Source organism: Nilaparvata lugens, chromosome 13, assembly GCF_014356525.2.
Source record: "Nilaparvata lugens isolate BPH chromosome 13, ASM1435652v1, whole genome shotgun sequence".
NCBI classification, from domain to species: domain Eukaryota; kingdom Metazoa; phylum Arthropoda; class Insecta; order Hemiptera; family Delphacidae; genus Nilaparvata; species Nilaparvata lugens.
The window spans coordinates 7,605,089-7,631,057 of record NC_052516.1 but is presented as its reverse complement, the minus strand read 5'-3'; the positions used below and the strand labels follow the sequence as shown (position 1 = coordinate 7,631,057).

The 25,969-nt window shown below is 32.5% G+C and overlaps 2 protein-coding genes across 13 annotated transcripts in view; both read left to right on the top strand.

Moving 5' to 3' along the window:
• Positions 1–23,467, top strand: part of LOC111053310 (TLD domain-containing protein 2) — a 381,057-nt gene extending 357,590 nt beyond the window's left edge. For 11 of the 12 annotated variants that reach the window (XM_039439706.1, XM_039439709.1, XM_039439707.1 and 8 more), the window contains 3 exons: positions 6,634–6,755; positions 8,298–8,467; positions 13,008–17,819. In XM_039439706.1, coding sequence (XP_039295640.1) covers positions 6,634–6,755; positions 8,298–8,467; positions 13,008–13,143 — 428 coding nt within the window. In that variant the 3' untranslated portion in view covers positions 13,144–17,819. Of the gene's footprint in view, positions 1–6,633; positions 6,756–8,297; positions 8,468–13,007 lie in introns of all 12 variants that reach the window. The other variant, XM_039439705.1, reaches the window with a different exon arrangement.
• An 835-nt stretch (positions 23,468–24,302) lies between these two features.
• Positions 24,303–25,969, top strand: part of LOC111049709 (proteoglycan 4) — a 90,962-nt gene continuing 89,295 nt past the window's right edge. Inside the window, exon 1 of the transcript XR_005572746.1 lies at positions 24,303–24,576. The gene's annotated coding sequence lies outside the window, so the exon portion shown is untranslated. The remainder of the gene's footprint in view (positions 24,577–25,969) is intronic.

Below are 25,969 nucleotides of genomic sequence, written 5' to 3'. Positions count from 1 at the left end.
AGGTAAGGAAAGTATTGCTTTCCGAAAAAATTAAGGTACCCCAATTTCTAAATTTCTATACGTTTCAAGGTCCCCTGAGTCCAAAAAAAATGGTTTTTGGGTATTGGTCTGTGTGTGTGTGTGTGTGTGTGTGTGTGTGTGTGTGTGTGTGTGTGTGTGTGTGTGTGTATGTGCGTCTGTGTACACGATATCTCATCTCCCAATGTGCAGTGTAATAAGTGTAATATTTTACTTTCGTTTGGTGTTTTAATTCTTCTAAATTTAAAATTTGCATCTCGTATTTATTTTTATGGACATGTAACATTATTAAAATTTGGGAATGGAATAGTTTTGGGCCAAGCCTGTTGTTCCTACCCAATCATATTATTTTATATGATTTGTAATATTGTATCCACGAATAAATAAATAAATAAATTTATCCCTATATTATAAATATATTAGAATATCATCTCCTATGAAATCTCTAATGAAATTTCTAATTGCGAAGTTCAATTATTATTATATATTTACTCCTGCTTGTTGCATTGGCTGTAGCCACATCATAATCGCGTTTCTATTTGCGCTAAGACATAAGAGTTATTTTCCCAACGTTTTACAGCACCATAAAAAGTAAATTGCCGTGGTTTATGGTAAGACTTGGTCGCGTCTAAAAATACCTCACTACCATAACCTGTTCACCATAGTTACTGTTTATATGCTGCTACTTTTTCACTATAATAAGCCCGCATTTACTGCACTATAACTCCTGATTATAGAGCTTTAACGACGTGGATTATTAAATCTATTTCTATACTGGTCTGTAGAAATTTTACGGTTGTATAGAAATGTTGGAAACTGCTTGCTATAATTTAAATTTAGTTTTAACTGACAGAATTACTTATTAGTTATACCAACACTCCCCATTAAGACTATGATGACAGTTTGAAATGAATCCACTATATAAAAAAAAATCGTTTATTTATCCTTAATAATAATAAACAAAGAAAAAAACTTGGAAATTAGAATTACATTATAATAATAATAATACACAGTATTGAACTAAATAATACAATAAAAATAAGGAAGGTCCCCGCAAGATTAAAAAATCTGGTGTGGCGCACTCACACAACTTTCTTTGCCGTTATGAAAATTGATCACCTGACGCTAGTGTTCCCGCGCATCTCAAGTCTACTATTCAAAGATTTGAGCCAGCTGGTGACAGGGCAATAACGCTGGAGACACACATGAGGTCTGCTATCTCTTCATAGTGAATGATTTAATAGAATCAACAATAATTTGCAATTGAATAATCACATTTTCTCGAATTTAAAGCTTATTTTCAATTTCAGGTGAAAATGTTACTGGACATTATTTGCAGAGATTTTCATGCTGAATCTTTTCCACTTGAAATTTTTTGTTCAAATTGTATCTGAAGCCTGATGATTGTGAATCTAAAATCAAACTTTCCATAGATGGGGCGGAGCTCCTGGAATTTTTACAGATATGGGACTTGTGGCAGTTGATAGAGCTTATCAATGACTATTTCAGATCAAAATCGTTGGAGCCGTTTTCGAGAAAATCGCGAAAACCCTGTTTTTGATAACATTTTTGCCATTTTAGCCGTCATCTTGGATTGCATTTGATCGAAATTGTTCGTGTCGGATCCTTATAGTGTAAGGACCTTAAGTTCCAAATTTCAAGTCATTCCGTTAACTGGGAGATGAGATATCGTGTACACAGACGCACATACACACACACACACACACACACACACACACACACACACACCACACACCACACACACACCACACACACACAACACACACCACACACACACCACACACACACCACACACACACACACACACACACACACACACACACACACACACACCACACACACACACACACACACACAACACACCACACACACACACACCACACACACACACACACCACACCACACACACACACCACACACACACACACACACACACCACACAACACACACACACACACCACACCACACACACACACACCACACACACACACACACACACCACACACACACACACCACACACACCACACACACACCACACACACACCCACACACACACCACAACACACACACACCACCACACACACACCACACACACACACACACCACACACACACACACACACACACACACCACACACACACACACACACACACACACACACACACACACACACACACACACACACACACCACACACACCACACACACCACAACACACACACACACACACACACACACACACACACACACACACCACACACACACACACACCACACACACACACCACACAACACACACACACACACACACACACACACACAACCACACACACACACACACACACACCACAACACACACACACACACACACACACACACACACAACACACACACACACACACACACACACACAACACCACACACACACACACACACACACACACAACACACACACACACACACACACACACACACACCACACACACACAACACACACCACACACACACACACACACACACACACACACACACACACACACACACACAACACACACACACACACACACACACACAGACCAATACCCAAAAATCACTTTTTTGGACTCAGGGGACCTTGAAACGTATAGAAATTTAGAAATTGGGGTACCTTAATTTTTTTTCGAAAAGCAATACTTTCCTTACCTATAGTAATAGGGCAAGGAAAGTAAAAATCCAATCTCAATTAGGAAAATGTATTATTAAATCATGGAAAAATTCTTTTTCTTGACGAATGCAATATTTTGATTATTTTAAACAAGAATGAACAGTTAATATCACATCAGATATACCGTTATCAGCTATTCTCTATAGAAGAACGTGGCAAGGCAGAGAATCGGCATACCTACCTTTCTCCACTGCCATTATGACGTGGACCTGACTATAGCCAGGTGATAGGTTTAGCTAGGATTTAATGGAGAAAAGTCTCACAGATTATTATGGGATTCCTTTTAAGGATGATTTATATTTAGAACCAGCTATGATTACTGCAGCATCAAGATTTATGATCAACTGTAGATAAATTCACTTCAATCAGTCAGTATTCCTGATTTATAGAACTGATGCTTTCCATTTAAACACTGCTGACAACGAATTTCACTATAGTGGTCCACGTTATAATGGCAGTGTTTGATTATCATTGGTATTGCTATCCTTGTCTATCATTCAACAGAGCGGATAACGCTATCTCTTTCTCGCTTTGCTCTGCTGCCAGATCGTCTTTTAACAATGTAGATAAATCAATTAACAAAATATTTCATCATGATTATGAAATTATTGAAAAATATAATTTCTTTCTTAATAAAATAAAATTGATTATTTTAAACAAGAATGAACAGTCAATATTACATCAATAAACCTGTATCAGCTACCGTCTATAGAAGGCATTGACAAGACAAAATATAATTTCTTGCTCAATAAAATAATTATAATTGATTATTTTAAACGAGAATGAACAGTTAATATTACATCAATAAACCTGTATCAGCTACCGTCTATAGAAGGCATTGACAAGAGAAAATATAATTTCTTGCTTAATAAAATATGATTGATTATTTTAAACGAGAATGAACAGTCAATATTACATCAATAAACCTGTATCAGCTACCATCTATAGAAGGCATTGACAAGACAAAATATAATTTCTTGCTTAATAAAATATAATTGATTATTTTAAACGTGAATGAACCGTCACTATTACATCAATAAACCTGTATCAGCTACCATCTATAGAAGGCATTGACAAGACAAAATATAATTTCTTGCTTAATAAAATATAATTGATTATTTTAAACGTGAATGAACCGTCACTATTACATCAATAAACCTGTATCAGCTACCGTCTATAGAAGGCATTGACAAGACAAAATATAATTTCTTGCTTAATAAAATAATTATAATTGATTATTTTAAACGAGAATGAACAATTAATATTACATCAATAAACCTGTATCAGCAACCGTCTATAGAAGGCATTGACAAGACAAAATATAATTTATTGTTTAATAAAATATAATTTATTATTTTAAACGAGAATGAACAATTAATATTACATCAATAAACCTGTATCAGCTACCTTCTATAGAAGGCATTGACAAGACAGAGGATCGGCAACGTTTTTCTCCTATCTTTCTCCACTGCCATTATAACGTGGACCTCACTATAGTTGACGATGATCAACTGTAGTGAAATTTGCTTTGATCTGTCAGTATTGGTTGAATTAGAAGCATTAATCTTATCAATGGATGAATGCTGACAGTTTAAAGTGAATCTCACTGTAGGAGGGCTTTTTTATCTTGACAATGAGTAGTTTTGAGGTCATTGAACTTTAGTGAGTCGACAATCGTTCAGATTTTCAATTCACAGCTGTCTCAGCCTGTTGGAGACTCTGTGATGTGGTTTTCTTTCCCAGTTACATTTTCAGGTAGAATTTATTTATTTATTTGCATAAATATATGTCTGTTGTATTGAACACTCAAAGATTACAGACGGATATTTATTTATTTATTCATCCATTTATCCATTGGTACAACATTACTTATCATTAAAATGATATTGGAAGAGGAGAAACAGTCGAACCCTTAAATATTCCACTCCCAAATTTAGATTATTATTGACCGAGCGAAGTGAGGTCTAAGATTCAAGTCGACGGTTTGGAATTTCTCTTAATGTTTAAATGTTTGAATGTTGAGATGTTGATTTGTTGCGCATTTACGGCAAAACGCGGTAATAGATTTTCTTGAAATTTGACAGGTATGTTCCTTTTTAATTGCGCGTCGAGGTTTTTGGAAATTTTGCATTTCAAGGATAATATAAAAGGAAAAAGGAACCACCTTCATACGCCAATATTAGAGTAAAAATCAGATTATAGAATTATTCATCATAAATCAGCTGACAAGTGATTACACAGATGTGTGGAGAAGTTATTGCTGCATTTCCATAAGGTCTATAGTTTCAATCTGGTACTTGTGGATGAGAATACTGCGTGAGGTCTACTGTCCACAGAACTATTAGTTATAAAATAAATGAATAATTATTCACTTTGAACATTCAAAGAATACAGACTGTTTTTTATCCATTTATCCATTGGTAAAAAATTACTTATCATTAAAATGATATTGGAAGAGGAGAAACAGTCGAACCCTTCATTACACCTCTTCCAAATTTAGATTATTAGTCCGCAGATTGAAAAGAAACGCCTTATATGGTTAGGACATACACAGAGGATGAGAGATGAGAGGTGGCCCAAAAGGGTACTGAATTGGGATCCACCTGGAAAAAGAAGGAGAGATAGACCGCCCGAATTGTGAAACAAAGAGGTGTATACTTATAAATAAAAATATAAATCTCAGTACCCTTTTAAATTATTTTGTCACATCATATTTCAGACATTAATGCCATTTTCAAGTGATTTGAAAGTAAATAAATACTCAATAAATCCTATTATATCAAGCGAGCAATTTCTGTATATCTGTTTATATTTTTATATCTGGTTATTCATGTTCAACGGATCTCGATAACGGATCTAACGATTTTCACGAAATTTGGAACATAGTAGGTTTATGATATAAAAATTCTATTGCACTAGGTCTCATCCTTGGGAAAACTCGCTGAACGACATTGAAAGGATAATTCATGATTATGGCTGAAACAGCTGAGACCTTCGTCGGCTGTGGATAGTTAAAAGTGAGCGAGTGATTCTGTGGAATATCAAAATATCGCATCCCCGAAATTCATAAGATGACGTACAGTCAGCTGTAAAATATAAACACGCTCATTTTAGAGAATGGTGTTCTGTTTATCAATAAATAAAAATAACGAACGAAGCTCGGTGCCCCGATATTGAGTATTAATGTCTGAAACATGTTGTTACTAAATAATTTAAAAGGGCACTGAGATTTATATGTTTATTGCTATTAAAAGTTGCCCTAAAGAAAAAAGACAAGATGATGAATAGAAATTTGGTCCAGGGTGACTGGAATAATCGGAATAAATGGCAGATGAGGTGCGAGAAACGGCTGGAGCTGTAAAATAAACTCTTTTATAGTTTGAAATAATGTTCTTCAAGTCACTTTTTACTTTTCACTCCACATCACAATTTTTGTCCAAAAATATTTTAAATTGAAATTTAGAATTTGGAACGATTAAATAAACAATAAAAATAAAATAAAACAACTGAAAACCCGTATTTAATATTGAATATTATTAAACGAAAATCCAAATTAAATGCTGTAATTCACCCCGAAGACTTCTGCTACTGTAAATATTGATAACAGGGTGAACAGCTAGATGGAAATTACAACATTTAATTTGGATTTTCGTTATTAATAATAATTAATTCATTAGCATTTGAATAATATTGCAATATCTCAGTAATTTCTATCTGTTAAATATTGAAAATATTCAAAATAAATAAATTTTTACATTTTTGTGTGTAACACAAATCGTAGATTTGATTCTGTGCGTGTGTGAATGAATGCAAGTAAGTATTACTTTACCTGATTATTGTGTGTAAATCCTTTGTTTTCTGGTATTTATGAATGAATTGGTTGTGTTTTAGGTTATGTTTGGACACTAGTGTTCAGCACATCGCAACATGGCTTCTCCCTCAACTCTATGTACAGGAAGATGAACCGAATCGAAAGTCCCATACTCCTAGTCATCCAGGACACCGACAGTAATGTGAGTTGATATTTTCTATTTCCAAGACAAGTCAACTTTTTCTATAATTGGTACTTTTAGGGTGGCTATCTCTAGATTTGGTTTGACAATTTTATTATACCCGTTCAATTAATGTATGGTTGAATTTATAATGTGTTTCAAGGTGGTGGTTTAAACTAGAATTTGAGTTCAACTTTTTCGGAGAAAGTGACCCTTAGGCCCACCGCAAAGTAGACCCAAGCTCATCCACGCCACTCCAACCCATGCCTTGGGATGTTTTGTAAATCATGTTTTACAAAACATCCCACGGCGTGGGTTACTTTTCGTGGATTAGCGTGGGTCTACTTTGCGGCTGGCTTTAGGGTCGTTTGCACAGTCAAAACTTGAACTGAATTTAATCAGCTGGTTGCTTGAACTCAAAATTAATCAAATTGTAACGAACGCGACTTGATATTGATTTCATCCTATTTAAAATACAATTTATTTTAAACTGGCACTTTGCAAACGGCACTTAGTAGTTTATCAAAGGTTGTTCATAAGTATGTGAATATAACCATCGTCATCATCTTCACCACCATAATAAAGCAGTAAAATTCTTAGTTCAGATATAGTCGAAAAACACCATAGCCACCTCTAATACAAGTAGGCCACCTCTAATACGCAGTGTAGGCCTAGAATCTAATACATGATTGGTAAAAAAGATCAGCTGGTATTTTATAAAATCTTTTTCACCCATCATGTATTAGATTCTAGGCCTATACTGCGACGTTGCAATATCGAAGGCCGGAGCCTTGTATTAGAGGTGGTTATGATAACACTCAATTATTTTGGATTTAGTAATCACATCAAAATGCTTTCAAGACCCATATATCGTTCGTTTTGAATCTAATGTCCATAGAAACCATCTCGGTTTAAACAGAGATAAATCAGCTGTTGGTTTGAACATGAAATGAAACACATTTTAATGAACGCGACTTTAGATTCATGTAATCGTAGATTGAACGTTGATGGTGCTTAAATAAATACAATAAGGGTCATTATTGTTTCACAATGAGATACTAAAAAAAACATAGCCTATGTATTTTCTACATAATTGGAAATAATCACACAAACTTGACTATCAAAGCTCAAGTCATCAAATAATCATCATTAGTTGTAGGTCCAGTTGAAGCATCAACATTTTTTGTAATCTGATAATTGTATTTTGCTTTTAATTTTAAAGGTGTTTGGCGCAAATTTTGCTGTTATTTCAAGCCGATTACTGTCGATTATGGTCAATTTTTACTGTTTTGTTGGGGTGATAGTGTATGAACGGCACAATTTGAGAGACTACCAGCATCAGACAGCTGCATAGGAAAGAACTATGTGAACTATTGCCTTGGGATAACAGTAAAAGTTGCGACATAAACGCCCTATACCATGGGATATCTACTTATGCTATTGTTTCTCTATGGTTATACAAATTAATAAAAAAATCTGAAATCCGATGTAAATTCTCTCCATTCATTATTGCTCAACATATTATTATTATTGAATGTATTTATTTATTTTACAATGTTTCAGGTGTTTGGCGGCCTCACTTCGTGCGCTCTGAAGGTGAGCGAACACTTTTACGGCACGGGTGAATCTCTGCTCTACACGTTCACGCCCGAGTTCCACGTCTACAACTGGACGGGAGACAACATGTATTTCATCAAGGGAAACAACGAGTCACTGTCGATAGGCGCAGGAGAGTGAGTATTTCAACACTAGAATTAGAAAATAATGTTTGTTCAAAACTAATTGGAATGAATTTGTGAACATAAGGGTACAGGCATAGAGAAAATATAGCATGAGAAGATATCCCATGGTTTGTAGAATTCATTCAAAGTTTGGAAGCTCTGTATCAAATTATGTTGTTTTGTATCAAGTATAGATGATACTGTATCATATTGTGTTCTTATTGGAATGAAGATGTAACTCAAGTTCACAACTTCACAGGCATAGATAAAACATAGATATCCCATGGTTTGTAGAATTCTTTCAAAGATTGGAAGTTTTGTATCAAATTATGTTGTTGTGTATCAGGTAGAGGTGATACTGTATCATATTGTGTTTTAACCCAATTGGAATGAAGATGTAACTCAAGGGCACAGGCTTGGAGAAAATATATACCGAGAAGATATTCCATGGTTTGTAGAATTTATTTAAATTTTGGAAGTTTTGTACCAAATTATGTTGTTGTATATCAAGTAGAGGTGATACTGTATCATATTTTTTTCAAACCCAATTGGAATGAAGCTGTAACTCAAGGTTACAGGCATAGAGTAAGGATATAAGGATAGCATAAGAAGATATCCCATGGTTTGTAGAATTCATTTAAATTTTGGAAGGATTGTATCAAATTATGTTGTTGTTGTTTAGCAAGTAGAGATGATAGTGTATCATATTGTGTTGATACTGTATCATATCATAGATAAACAATAGCGTAAGTAGATATCCCATGTTATAGGGCGTTTATGTCGCAACTTTTACTGTTATCTCAAGCTGATAGTCCACTTAGTTCTTTCCCGTGAAGCTTCATGACGCTGGTAGTCTCTCATATTGTGCCGTTCATACACTCTTACCCGGTCAAACCAGTAAAAATCGACAATAATCGGCTTGAGATAACAGTTAAAGTTGCGACATAAACGCCCTATACCATGGGATATCTGCTTGCGCTATTGGGTTCTCTATGATCATATTGTGTTGATTCAGTATCATTTTGTGGTGATACCATATCATTTATGATGATACAAAACTAATTGGAATGAATTTGTGAACATAAGGGTACAGGCACAGAGAAAACAGCCTGAGAAGATATCCCATGGTTTGTAGAATTCATTCAAAGTTCGGAAGTTTTGTATCAAATTATGTTGTTGTTTATCAAGTAGAGATGATACTGTATCATATTGTGTTGATAATGTATCATATGTGGTGATACTGTATCATTTATGGTGATACAATAGAAAAAATATAGCATAAGAAGATATCCCATGGTTTGTAGAATTCATTCAAAGATCGGAAGTTCTGTATCGAATTATGTTGTGTATCAAGTATAGATGATACTGTATCATATTGTATTGATAATGTGGTGATACAGTATCATTTTCTGGTGATACTGTATCATTTATGGTGATACAATAGAGAAAATATAGCACAAGAAGATATGCCATGGTATAGGGCGTTTATGTTCCAAATTTCACTTTCAACTCAAGCCGATAGTCCTATAATGACAGTGTTTGATTAGCAATGGTATTGCTATCCTTGTCTGTCATTCAACAAAGCGGATAGCGCTATCTCTTTCTCCCTTTGCTCTGTTGCCATATCGTCTTTTAACAATGTAGAATTAATAATTGATCAACAAAATATTTCATCTTAATTGTGAAAATTCATTATGAAATCATTGAAAAATATAATTTCTTGCTTGATAAAATTTTATAATTGACTATTTTAAACGAGAATGAATAGTTCAATCATTCGATTATAGATATCAAAGGTTATACATGCTTTGTGTCTTTTCACCATAATATTATGGTTCTATGATATAGTGAGATCCATGTTATTATGGCAGTGGAGAAAGATAGAACAGCGTTCCCGATTATTTTCCTTGTCGCTACCTTCTATAAAGGATGTCTAATGTCATATTTACTGTTCATTATTGTCCTAGATCTCACCTGGACACAACCTTCAACAAAAAATATTGAGTTTTTATTTTGCCGCTTAAACATGGAAAACATAGTATCAGAGAGTAACAATAGCGCAAGTAGATATCCCATGGTATAGGGCGTTTATGTCGCAACTTTTACTGTTATCTCAAGCCGATTAATATCGATTATTGTAAATTTTCACTGCTTTGTTGGGGTGAGAGTGTATGAACGGCACAATATGAGAGACTACCAGCGTCACACATCTTTTTGGGAAAGAAATACGTGGACTATCGGCTTGAAATAACAATTAAAGTTGCGACATAAACGCCCTATACCATGGGATCCGTGGTCTAGTGGATAGAGTGCTTGCGTAGCAGCATAGAGATCCCGGGTTCAAACCCTCCCAATACTAAACGTTTTTTAACCAGATCACTCCCGTGTTATCGGATGGGCACGTTAAACTGTCGGTCCCGGCTGAAGTATGACAGTCGTAAGGCCCATTGACGGCTTAAATGATATATTCAGGCGGTGGGACCTTCCCGCAAGGGACTCCCCACCAACAAAAGCCATACGAATTTACTTTTTACCATGGGATATCTATTCAAGCTAATGTTTCTCTGTAATAGTATTCAGTCAAGTCTAAATTCGCAATATGATCTATTAGTCAACTCGTATGACCTACTTTCAAATTTCTGCCACAGACGAAGCCCTATTTAGCCTATAACGATCCTGGACATTTGATACTTTCGAAAAGGATTCTTAGCCACTCTGAAACTAAGTAGCTTACGGTTAGTATTAGTAGTAGTTCCAGTAGTTGCCGGACTATATTTTTGTGTATTTTTCCACATAAAATAATATTGTCATTTGGAGTCTATAGTGAGGTTCACGTTATAATGGCAGTGTTTTATTAGCAATGGTATTGCTATCCTCCTCCATATTTATAATACTCTATGATTACTTCAGCATCAAGATTTATGATCAACTATAGAAACATTCACTTAAATCAGTCAGTATGCCATTTCCATTTAAACACTGCTGTCAACAAATTGCACTATAGTGAGGTCCAATGGCAGTGTTTGATTAGCATAATGGTATTGCTATCCTTGTCTATCATTCAACAAAGCAGATAGCGCTATCCCTTTCTCGCTTTGCTCTTTTGACAGAACATCTTTTAACAGTGTAGAATTAATAATTATTCAACAAAATATTTCATCGTAATTATGTAATTTCATTATAAAATTATTTAAAAAATATAATTTATCTATATATATAAAAGCGAAATGGCACTCACTCACTCACTCACTCACTCACTCACTCACTCACTGGCATAACTAAAAATCTACCGGACCAAAAATGTTCAAATTTGGTAGGTATGTTCAGTTGGCCCTTTAGAGGCGCACTAAGAAATCTTTTGGCAATATTTCAACTCTAAGGGTTGTTTTTAAGGGTTTAAAGTTCGTCTTTTAGCATGTATATTCTTCTTCTCCCAATCTCTTGATTAGAATTGAAATTTCCATATCATATGTTACTATAGAACTATAATCTAGATCAATAAAACTCGAAACTCTAGATCGAAACAGTTGTTAACTTGCAACTAAATCAATAATTTTGTCAGGTTGGCATTAAGTTGAGTTGATTTTGTTAGGTTGGCACCAAGTTGAAGATTTTAATGAATTTATCGCGGAAAAATTGATTGGGCACTGCTACTTCAATCCTGGGAATAGTATATTACTAGCCGTCAGGCTCGCTTCGCTCGCCATATCTGTTTAGCCAGACGTTTAGTCTGGACCCCCGACTGGATTGTCCTATTATAATATGATAAAAATGAAAAAATGCAGGCGAGCGAAGCGAGCCTGCTGATCTCATTCTTGGACGATCCAGTCGGGGGTCCAGGGGGCGGAGCCCCCTGGCTAGACGGATATGGCGAGCGAAGCGAGCCTGACGGCTAGTTGCTTAATAAAATATAATTGATTATTTTGAACTAGAATGAACAGTTAATATTACATCAATAAACCTGTATCTGCTACCGTCTATAGAAGGCATTGACAAACGTTCGGCAACGTTGTTCTCCTATCTTTCTCCACTGCCATTATAACGTGGACCTCACTATAGTGAAACAAACTTGTTGAGTCGCGTTTACATGAGAATTGTCAACTTAGTTTTCAACAAATTTCCGCAATTTGTTGTCACAGCATAGAGAAACAATAGCTTCAGTAGATATCCCATGGTATAGGGCGTTTATGTCGCAACTTTTACTGTTATCTCAAGCCGATTACTGTCGATTTTTACTGTTTTGTTGGGGTGAGAGTGTATGAACGGCAAAATATGAGAGACTACCAGTGTCACACAGCTTCAAGGAAAAGAACTACGTGGACTATCGGCTTGAGATAACAGTAAAAGTTGCGACATAAACGCCCTATACCATGGGATATCTACTTACGCTATTGTTTCTCTATGCTAGAATCGACTGGTCTGAGTGTCACCATTTGGAAACACATGCTCTCGACTAGAGTCGAGTCTCTTCTCGAACTGAGTCGCCTAAGTGTGTTTTGTATATATTATTGATGAATGCAATGAAATAATGTAAATTAATTTGTGTTTTCAGCGGCAAATTCGGTCTATGGCTAGATGGAGATCTGAACCAGGGCCGTACAGAAGCCTGCAATACATACGGCAACGACCCCCTAACACCCAGCAAGGATTTCGTCATCAAAACGCTCGAGTGTTGGGCTTTCGTCTGAACTGCGCATGCGCAAAACGTCTAAAAATGCGTGAGATTACAACCGAAAGAAAAAAAAGGCTGAGCTACAACCACCAGCTGAAAATACTACCCGGAAATTCCTCAATGAAGATATAGGAGACAGCTGGAGTTATGACTTACAACGGTGCAATTCATGAATGAAGTTTTCTTACAACGGTGCAATTCATGAATGAAGTTTTCTTACAACGGTGGAATTCATGAATGAAATTTTAGGAGATGTGTGTGTTATTCCTGAAAGTAGCTAGGTGATAATAGCAGTGTGTTTTTCCTGAAAGGAGATATTAGAGAACGCTGTATTTCTCAATGAAGTTAGTGGGGATAGTAGCTGTGAGTTATTTCTGAGAGGGAATATTTAGAGAATGCTATAATTCACCAATGAAGTTTTAGGAAACAGTGAGTTATTCCCGAGAGGGGATATTAGAGAACGCTGGATTTCCTCAATGAATTTAGTAGAGAATTGTTGGATGAGTGATTCATATTCCTGAAAGGAGAATTGTTGGAGATATCTGTCTAAGTCTCGAGAAAGGTTTGGTTCAAATTTGAAGAGTGTGATATTCCTGAAAGGATATATATTGGAGGATATCCGTGTGAGGTTTGAGTTCAAATGTATAGGTTGTACTTCTGAAAATGTATAGGTTTGAGTTTGGGATTAAAGAAGAAAGGCTTTAGTGAATCGTTTTTGAGTAGAGTTGAATTTATGGCAGGGATTATTGAAATTTGTAGGGAATTATTGTCGGAGTTGTGATAATTCTGAGAGTATATAATAATTATTGGAGAAGATGTTGGGTTATCTGGATAAGGTTTTAGAAATGTTTCGGAAAACCTTTCAGGAGTAGAGGATAGTGTGGGGGATTTGTTATGGGATTGGTTTCTAGGTCACTAATTAAATCAAATGTACCACTAAATCTTTAGATTTAATGGTCTGTTAGGTTTAATAAGTGTCCTTGAAACCGTGTTGGGAAGCACAATGTAATGGGGAAGATCTTGGAAAAATTATTGTAGAAAGGTTTTGAGTTTGGGATTAAAGAGGAAAGGCTTTAGTGAATCGTTTTTTGAGTAGAGTTGAATTTATGGCAGGGATTATTGGAGTTTGTAGGGAATTATTCTCGGAGTAAGTATGAATTTATGGGAGTATTCTTGATTGATGCAAAATTTTTGAGATTGTTGGTAGAAGGTTTCGGGGATTATGGAAAGGAGAGCAGTTGGAAAACGTCTTTAAAAATAGAGCTGCTCAGAAGGTTGGAGAGTTTTTAAAGATGTGAAACATCTGCGTCTTGTAGCCCGAAATCAAACTATAATTATTGAATTATGGAGTTTCAAAATTTGTCAAATTTTCAAAGAAATGTGTGCTTTTTGTTGGGTAATTTGTCGAAAAAGGTTGTGTTTGGTGATGAAATCTTGGAAATATCTTATTATATTGTTAAAAACAGTAGGATTTTCACAGCAGGAGAGTTGCAAGTTATTTATAGAATCATGAATATAAATAGAGGAGAAGCCTAATTCTGATAGAAATTTCGATCTAAGATAAAACTGGCTTGTATGAGAGGTTTCTAATGATTTAACAGATAACCAACACAACCATCAATCGACTAATATTGTTGATTTAACGGTCGTCAAATTTTGAAAAACAGTGAATCGGCAATCAAAGTAAATGTCAATTGCTCATAAATTTGTGTCAGGGATGAAGAAAATATCATGCAAGGTATTGAAGTACAGCCATGTTCTCAAAAATGGACCTTAATATTATTCTCCCGCAGTTAAACCCCGTTAGCTTTGCATAAGCTTGGTTAAGCTCCAGCCATTTGTTGAGGACTTCATAAAGTATAACAAGTTACCATGTAGTAATCAGTCTGTATTTTGATGTGGGAATCTAGAAAGATTTGCAACTTATTATGGTAAATGTTTTAAATTTTCTGTCAAACTTGTCGATTTTTAAATTTATGTCGTTTTTTTAAAGCATGTGTTCCCACCATGGTCTTATTCTTCTAATACTTAATCCCAACAATATTCTATGTTTTTCAAAAAGCAGGCTTTTTTCCATGAACTATTTTCATGGATTGATAAATAATTTTTACTTGTTTGTAATCTCATTGATTTTGGCACTGTCTTTGATATTATTAGATTTTTCTTGGCATTCTAAATTTGATTGCTTATCATAAAATTAATTTGAGAACTGAACCGCATTTTGCTGATTCACTAAGGTATATTGTTTTATTGTATTTCTAAAAAAAAACTATTTTCTGTTTTTAAGTTTCTGGAAACAAGAATGCAAATTTCTAGCTGAATGTTTTGTAACTATGGTGTATTGTTTTTAAATATTGAAATCTTTTACATTTTCAAACAAAATTATATATTCTAATAGAAACGATTTCCAGGATATTTTATCGTTTAAAAATTCTCCCACCTCGAGTTTCTTCGAACAATTTTCTCAACTTATTTATCCCAAATAATAAGCTGCAAATATTTCCTCCCTCAAAATATTTTTTTAATATTGTAGTTTGATTCTGTCTGTATAATATTATATATATTTATGTATAGTGTAATGTTTAGTATTTATATTTAGATGTGTATATTATTATTATTACAACAACTTGTTCACATTGTTATGTATTTTTTGCTCGATGTACCTTATTTGATTTGTTTTTCGTAACTGTATCTTATTTATCCATTGCTACCAGATTGTTGAATAATATTTTCTTACAACATAATATTTTCTCATTAGTACCATAATAATTGTTATAGTTGTCAATGTTTTTGGTTTGGATAGTAGTTGTTGGAGTTTTGATGCATTATTCCAACCAACCATGTGTGGCTAGTAATGTAATATTCTATGTGTATTAGTAACTACTGGTTAAATGTTTAGAAACTATTGTAATATTATAGAGAAGACCAATTTATAAAGCAGTGGCTATACTAAACTATGTATCATGATTAACATTATTTTAATTTAATTTATTTACCGAAATACATTCATAAAACATAATACATTTATTTGCATGGATATTATTTTCGAGGTGAAAAATTATATTATCAATATTAATTCATTGTTATTAGTTCGGATTTGAATTTATATGATTTGAAAGTAACTAAAGCTTTTCGTCAAATATAAACAAAAATTAATATTATTTCAGATACTGTTGCTGGTGAAATGTTTAAATAAGTAATATTTTCGACAACATCCTAGTGTACTCATTAAAAATATTATTGTTATGTCATCTGTGTACATTGAAATCAGTCAGGTAAAATATTCGGAACTAAGAATGTTTTCTTGATCTAGCTGACTTGCCAATTTTGTGGGTCAAACTTGATTTAATCCCCTTTCTAAATTTACTCTATCAAACTAATACATTTTTATTTATTTTGTTAGTTTTATAGGTTCAATAAATTTTGTTCCACTGTGCCAAATCTAACTCAGAGTTGATACTGAGTTCAAATTTATTTTAGAATGATTGAACGTTATTTGTTCTACAATGGAATAGAAAAATGAGTTTTCTTTTCTACTGAACTTGAGTTTCTAAGTAACTTGAGTTTCAAAACTCAGAATTTGAGTCAACGTCAGTTGTAGTTTCAGTTGAAACTAAACTCTGATGAGTTTTATCTCAACTTACAACTGGCAAAGATAACAAGATTATCGAAACTTGAGTTTTTTTGTGAATAAGATTATCTCAGTAAGTAGAAAGGAAAAGAAATTGTGGAACAATTATTATTCAACATTCCCGATTACAGTTATCAAATTATTTATTCTCATTTTAAGGATGTATGCTTCTTATGCAGAGAAAAAAATATTGACAATTATCAGACTGTTTAATTTAGGTTCACACCAGATTATGTTCTCTTACAATAAAGATTATCCCATTTCATTTCAAATTCAAATTCGAGAAAAATGTAACCAATTATATCACAAAAATTTACACCCACACAATAATAATAATGAAATTCGAAAATGAGTCAATTGATAAATTATAATCATAACTATAAAAATATCATAATATATTTTATTATATCGGATAAAATTTCAATTTATTATGTATTTTTAGATAATAAATGTACTTTTGAAAATGTAGTATAACAATAATTTAAACAAATATATCATTGTTAGTTGGTACATATAAATGTAATTGCGTAATACAATACCAAACTTATTATATGTATAAATTGATCGCTTCAAGCATTTTGTGAGTAATAAAAGGGAGTTGAAAATACCGAATTCTTTGTAAATATATACTTGGTTTGTAGTTACTGTAGGGATGTGAATTTCGCTATGTTAATCCATATTACATACGTAACATGTTCATTATAAATGTTACATACTGTATAATCTCAAGTAAGATTAAGAATTATGTGATAGAAAATACCTAGCACTAGTAGGGCGTTTAAAATTATCGTTGTAAATGTAGCAAAAAAGTGTATGATTCCATTTACTATCTTGCTGAACTCAGACTCATGAATAAATTGTTTGATATTTCGAGGCATTTAAACCAAAATTTGAGAGCTAAATTGCATTTGTTTCAAATGACCAATGTTTCGAAGTATAGCTTGCCGTAATTGTTACAATCAAATCGGTTGTGTAATTTATTCAATTTTATAAAACTTTCTCTCACTTGACAGCTTTTTCTCTTAAAATTAAAATACACCGACTGCAATTTTATTTTTGTTTTACCTCACAAAAATTTACATACATAGATCTCAGTAATGTCTCAGGTCGATAAAACTGCATAGGCTCTGAGTACAGTACTCAGAAGAATATATTCTTACATAGTAAATGATGATCGAATCTTTTCAAATCAACTATTGTTTTCCCTAGAACTAAATCGATTTTCCCAAAAAATGAGAAGTAAACTGATATTTCCAAATTTGACCAATATTTCTTATCAAAATTAGTTTTGTCCCTTGTATTGACTGTACTCGAAAATTCACAGTAAATATAAGTGTTGAAGATTGATGTTTCTATCTTAATTATTCAACATTATAACCTCTCAAAGGAATAGAGTTGATCCATTTTCAACACATAAATTTATTTTACAAAGTTAATCCATTATCCTTTCTTCAGGTTTGTACCTTTTTTTATTCTCTATCCTTATTTATTTCTTCAGTGTGAACAAATTAGTTTTGATTTGTATGTTGATCATAAGCTAGTTTGTTCAAAAATATCTAATATTTTTAGTTTTTTTCTTATTCAAATTTTTTCCATGGGGTTCTATGTGTGTGTTTCCTAGTCATTTATAGTTGTGCTATACGGTAATTTTGGTAACTCCTGAATGTTTCGTAATTCTTTCCCTCTTTATTTTATTTCAAATTTTTGTTTCCAATTCAACTCTATTTTTCTATTCATTCTACTACTGTAATATTGTGGTATGATTAGAACTTTATCCATCTCAAACCCATATTTTATTGTGAATTCTTTTATTATATATTTTTATGTTGCAGTAATTATTATTGTAAAAAGTTTGGTAAGCATTCAAATATCAATCTAATGCATAAAAAATTTAAATGTTTCGCTTTATAAAAGTTTAAAATATTTGGATTGTATATTATGATGAATCCACATAATAAGGTACAGTATCTTCTCATAATATAGTAGACCTTTCAAACAAAATTAAACACCTAGAAAATTTATGTTCATACTAAAGTATTATTAATGATAGTTAGTTGTTATTATTAATGCGTTGAATATTGTAATAATTGATTCATGCAATTATATTATAACTATTATTTCTAATTTTCGTTCTGCTTATTTTGTTTCTGCATCCTCATCCATTATTTTATGTTTGCTACATGGTTTTTTATTTTTTTTCGTTATTCATCATTTTTCACCGCAACTCCACAATATTGCTTTGGGTGTAGCCTATTAATGGGTTTATAAATATTAACAAAGTAATGAAACATTACAGTTAGAATTAACTGTTTAATCGTCCACTCAATCCTTTTCAGGGACTCTTTACTATTTTTATGTATTTTCCATAAATAATTAATCATTTATGAAGAATCGTGTATTAAGTTACAACCAATAAGCTGAAGATGGGGCTCCATGCCTTAAAACTCGTCTGGAATTTACCTGTTAGTAAAGATTTCTTCAACTACTCAAGATCATAATCAATAATTTGCTCATCCTTCCTATTTTGAATATACATAAAATGCTGAAATACATTCTTAATAACAAATACGGTAATCTGCTCTGCTCAATCGGATAATAACTTTTGAAACACCTTTTAGAAATAAACTATTGGAAGCTAGTAAAGATTTACCAATCATATGCAGATTTGATTCAAAGCAAGGTCAAAAATTGAATCATTAGAGGAGGAAATCTCTATTAGATAACACTTATTTCTACTAGAATTAAACTCCATGTCGTTAAATTTGAAAAAAAATCACAAATATTCAGTTACTGGAATAAACTGTATAAACCATGAATACTTTGAAATTAAGGATAACAAGCTTGTAATAATATTGTCAAAACATTTTTAATTAATCTCTTGCTTTTATATTTTTTCACTAGCCAATTTTGATTTCAATTTGAAGAAACTTAAAATTGTTTTAGTATGAAAAGGTTGATGGAATATACTCAAAAAATTGTATTTATCACTAAACAAAAACAACTAAAATTGTAGATTTGATTTGTATTCGATACCAACCATTTGTATTCTACATAAAATTTATCCAAAACTTGTAACAATATTCTATTGGAACAAAACAAAAATACATAATATATATGCCAGCTGTATTTAGTTGTAACATTTATATTACACATCAATATTAATCAAAACATTGGGTAATATTTGCATAGTGAATCAGTGTAAATAATATTATTGAAATGTATATTTAAAGGGGGTAATATGTAACCAAATTTGTTATACTCTATATTATTATTATAACTCTGGGAGCAAAAAAGATTGATGTATAATAAATTAATGTGGGTAGCTGACATAAATAATTAAACCGATATTATGATAAAAGTATTCAGGTAGGAATGGTAATTATATTGGGGGAAAATAAGGGGGGATTCTTGGAAGGATTCAATGAAGGTTTAGGATTATTCTTTATTATGATTAACTGATTGTTGTAGGACTGTAGTAAAGTTGATGACTGTGCTTTCTAGGATAGAAAACTAAATAGATAAAATAGTTTAGTTATTGATAGATACTAGCACTGCTTATTGGTGTTATTGTTAGGTTATTGTTGTCGATTCATTGACACTATATTGATTATTATCAATAATTACAGCTATTGTTGTATCCATGCAGCTCGCAACAGAGAGAATAATTTCACTAGACAATATATTGATTCATTGACAACGTTAATCATAGAGAAAAGAATGTATCTAGATACTTCTTCACTGGTTTCATTTAATGAATTGATTTTCTTATTTAATCCTCATAAATTACAAAAGAATTCAATAAAATATACTGCATTAATGAAAGTATTCTACAAAATAAAACATTAGGAACTACTTTGCCCCAATAGAGCAACCTCGAGCAAATTAATAATTGTGTATTTCTAACACCACAACTAAAAACTTCATTACAATCGATACTGTTTATCACGAACAAGCCTAGAGCTTTTGTGTGCACCATCCTTAGAAATAAATTCTTATACTAATTAATAAAAGCAATATAAAAAATCTTGTAGTACCCTTTATTTTTTAAAAAACTTTGAAATAGTTCAACTAGTTTCAAAAAAATGACCCAAGTTAGGGTCGAAACTAGTCGTTGAACTATTATGAAGTTTCTAAAAAATAAAGGGTACAACAAGATTTTTATATTGTTTTTATTAATTTGTTCAAAAGTAGCCCATGTAACTGAAGTGTTTTTATAATTCATATACCGGTACCCTAAGGCGATATAGTTAATTGTGTTTTCCTTCTCTATTCTTTTTTGTAGTAGCCTACTCGAAACTGAGCAGAGGTGAAATAAAATTATATTGTTTATACTAATCTATTTAGAATAATGATAATACAGCATAGTCATTATGATATCAACCCCTACTGTTGATAACGGTATATTATACCTGAGTCATTTACTAGAGAATAAGCATACAAGACTCAACCTATTTCGGACTATGTGTAACCTTATCTAAATTTGGGAGAGGAATAGCACAAGGTTACCTTATTTTTCTCTCCCTATCATTTTGATAATGTACTTATTGTATGAATCAATTAAGAATAAAGAAAGCTTATGCTTTCTCCATTCTTTTATGAATTTGGGCCCACTTTGAATTTTTAATAAAAACAATATAAAAATCTTGAAGTACCCTTTATTTTTTTAAAACTTTAAAATAGTTCAACTATTTTAAATATTTAAATATTTCCCATGTGAGTGAAGTGTTTTTTGAATTTTTACTTTTTTCTCTATTCTCTCTCTCTCACTCTTTATCCTATCCTTTTTCTCTCTATTGTTGTCAATGATCAATATTGTCCAGCGATTTTATGCCCAAACCTCAAAGCGAACTAATCTACTTGGATAGCTTATTTTTATAATAGACGTTTATTTTTTAACGATACCTAATAGCCAGCAATGCAATTATTTATATTGCTAATAGAATTTGAATTTCGCTTGAATATGAACCATTTACTGTGTAAAATAAATGTGGAGATGAATATAATAACATTATAATGTTGGTAGAGGAGAAGTTTAATGATATAGCTTGGATAGCGCTGTAAAACAACATACATATTTTCTGCATTTCCCATGATTTTTATAACTGATGACAATTAGTTAACTCAGTTTTGTATAACATTGATAAATCTGATTTTGTGAAATAATATTTTGAATGTTGGAAGCTACTTGTGATTTGTATTGTCAAGTTTGTAATATTGTGTTGAATCGATTGATTTGATCAGGTTTTAAGTTGATGAACGTTTAGATCTATTAAAGTGGTTAATATCAACGTATTTCAATTAACCGTTTTATACAGATTTTATGCTCAGTCGAGTTTTCCATGTTTCTGAGCAAGAATTGATATTTTCTGGTTATTCAGTTATTAATATAAATGAATTGATTGAGTATTAAATCGGTTTCTGAAATAGGGTTGTAATTTTAGAAGGTTCTGGTTATAGCATGTTGTTGATAAGGTTTTATGGGAGAATATACCGTGACTCATCGTTGAAGTAGTTTAAGAGATTGAATCAAATGGAATTTCAAATCCGAATTTCTATAATATTTTTGAGAAGCCATTATGTTTTCTTGAGTTATTTAGAATTTAATTTATGTGACATTTTCCAACACCTACCAGTTACTCCAACGTTTTAAAAATGATCTGCTATAAAGCATTCTTTCTATTCGTATTTTTGTTTAATTATAGGCTTGTTAGTTAAATTTTTATAAGATTTTCAGTTAGATTACAAAATTCCAATCAAGAGGTGTAAACGTGGTACATCTTGAATTTTTCTTCGTATTCTTGACTTCAATCAAAATGTTTGTTCTTTTTTATTTGGTAACTTTTTATGCATAATTTCTCCCATTGACAATTTATATAATTGAATGTGTCGATACATTTGTAGGCCTAAATGTATGTGAAGTTTTGGCTATCGTTGAGAAATCGGTATTTCATGTGTAGTAGATATCAATAACATGTTACCCGTTGTAATTGTAAAGGTAAATTCAGTAAATTAACTTACCGTTGGTTGTGTAGTTACCGTTCTGAAGTATTGTTGAAAGATCTCAGATGAAATCATTAATTTCAACAGTGTAATTTCATTTTAAGCAGGTTTTAAGATGGCTAATGAATGTCAGTAAATGTAGTTGTATCAAGGTTTAAGTATACTAGATTTGATAATGCTCACTAGAATTAGAGGATGAAAGAGTGCCAGTTGATAATGAAATTGTAAGGAAAAATCGCTGGAAAATGTTATGAATGAAAATACCGGTATGGAAAATGTGAAATTTTTGTTCCCTGTCTCTAGATGCAGACTGTGTATTTTGTTTTAATGTTCCTCTCACATTCAAAAATAATTTTTTTGAAAAGTTATTATGAATGAAAGAGATGAAATAATGTAAATGCTTTCACAAATCATTTTCCAGTTCTAGACTGCATCTATGCAAACTTCTGTCCTATTTTATTGATGAATACTGGTTAGATGGAAAATTATGTACAAGAAATGTTGAATCCAAAATATTCGATTATAATATTACACTTTGTGTCGGTAGGGAAAATAATAATTATTCATCAGAATGCAATGTCGACGTCAAACGATTCAGGAATGGAATTTGAATGAATTTGCTTTGATTGGAGGTAATTTGTGGGAAGGTATTTATGCGAAATGTTGAAATTGTATTTTGACTATGATTAAAAGAAGATTATTAGATTTTTACTGGTATTTTATTGGATTGTTGCATGAAGTATCCTCAAATACAGTTTGTTAATCATAATATAGGATCATTATTTATTCATCACTGTTATATGTTTTCATTATCAATCTCTAAATTAAAAATCTGAAATGAATGAAATATGAAAGTGTTGAACTGGGCATCATACAGTCATGTCTATAGTGAGGTCCACGTTATAATGGCAGTGAAGAAAGATAGCCGAACCTCTGTATTGTAAATGCCTTCTATAGATGATAGCTGATACAGGTTTATTGATGTAATAACAACTGTTCATTCTCGTGCAAAATGATCAATCATATTTTATTGAGCAATAAATTATATTTACAATAATTTCATACCGTAATGAATTTTCATAATTAAGATGAAATATTTTGTCAATTCTACATTGTTAAAAGACGATCTCACAACAGAGCAAAGCGAAAAAGAGTAAGAGCTATTTGCTTTGTTGAATGATAGACAAGGATATAGTGAGGTCCACGTTATAATGGCAGTGGATAAAGATAGAGATAGCGATGCCGATTATCTGCATTAATTAATTATATTTCTACACTGTTAAAAACATAATTGGCATCGTTGAGGACTTAGAAAAGGATAGTACCACCGGCTTTGTCGAATGATAGACAAGGATAGCAAAACCAAAGTTGATCAAATACTGTTATTATAACGTGGACCTCACTATAGCAATACGATTGCCAATCAAATGCTGCCCTTATAACGTGGATCTCTTTATAGTTAACAAAACGCTCACTGGAGCGCTGAAGGTTGACCCCCATTTGCATTTTTAGTCTCTCGTGGTTAGGTGTGTGTTTTCTTCTCACTTCTTTTCTTTTCAATCTGTGATAAGCATTAAGCAATAAGCAACAGGTTATGTCAGTCTCTGTGTCAGAGTAAAGTTTTTGCGGATTTTAACGTTGAATCTCTTACATTATAGGATAAATTCATCAATAAACTAACAGCAATAAGTCTTTTCAATTGCAAACTTTATTTATCAAGTGCTGGTTTAGAGGAATAGTCTGTGAAGTGTTTGCTGAATCTTTGTTAAAAAGGATAAATTCTCATAATAAGCTGTTGTTCAACAAGGTACAATAAAGGTAGGAATTTTACTACAATTTGAATAATAACTAATACAATATGCACTGATTAATTCACATTGTGTTTATTTTTCATGTATTTCTTCTGTAGGAGTTTGTAATTGTTGTAGTAGTTGAGTGTTTTGTATTTATTTATCTTTTACGTAAAAGGTAGCCTAACCGTTAACACAATCTGACAGTTTACCGGCAAGTTTTTTTAATATTGATTGAAATGAAATTTATATTTTGAAAAAATGATGAACTTGAAGGTTATTCTTGAATAGCCCAGCTCTATCCTACATTATGTTCAAGTGTGATTTTATTATTGAACTGCGTTGTAAATGGAGGCTTTCGTTTGCATTTCTTATTTTTTAACTTGCATGAACTCTATTTTCAATTAAGGTAATATGTGTTCTAGACTTAAATCTTTGGTTAAATTCGTGTAATATCTGTTAGTTTTCATTTTCATCAGACCATCCATTATTAGAGTTGTGGAGGGGGAATCATGTGACCTTAATTTTAGCTATTTTTTCAATCCGGCTCAGTGTATCGGATGATATTGATAATTTTCGGTTCATCTTCAATTTTAACAATTTTTAAACTGTGATTAATCGCTGAATTCAAGATATTTCTGTTTATGACTCAATTTTCAGTGGGATAGTCGAGTAGAAGGGGGAGTCATGTGACCACAATGACGATTTGTTTTTGACAATCCAATTCAATAAATCTGTTGATATTAATGATTTTTGTTACCGTGACAGCTTTCTTTTAGATTTTAGTGAATTTTAAAGCTGTATTTGTGAATTTGTGGTTGAATTTATGATATTTCTAATCTTTACGCAAATGATCTTAGTGGTAGTAGAGTAGTGGGGGAATCATGTGACCGAATGACGATTCATTTTGACAACTCAAATAAATTAATAGGTTAATATCAATGAAATGTGTTGTTATATAAGCTTTCCTTTCAATTTTAATGATTTTTGAACCATGATTTGCGTCCAAATTCATGATATTTCTGGTCTTTACACAAACGATTAAAGTAGACTAGTAGAGTAGTGGGGGAGTCATGTGACCCGAATGACGATTCATTTTGTCAACTCAAATTTATTAATCGGTTAATATCAATGAAATGTGTTGGTATATAAGCTTTCTTTTCAATTCTAATGATTTTTGAACTATTACTTGCTTCCAAATTCATAATATTTCTGTCAACCTTGCATTTTGTGAGGTCGTACAGAAAGTCACGTAGCCATCATTGACCAATAGGAATCGTTCTTGCTACCTGCAGCAGTGGTGGAGGGGGTAGCCCTCTTCTCTTTCCCCTTTCAGTCATCTTGCACTTGCACTCTTGCAGTCTTTGTCTCAAATCTCAACCTGTTTCAAATACTGGTCGGTCCCGTGAATTTGTTAGAAT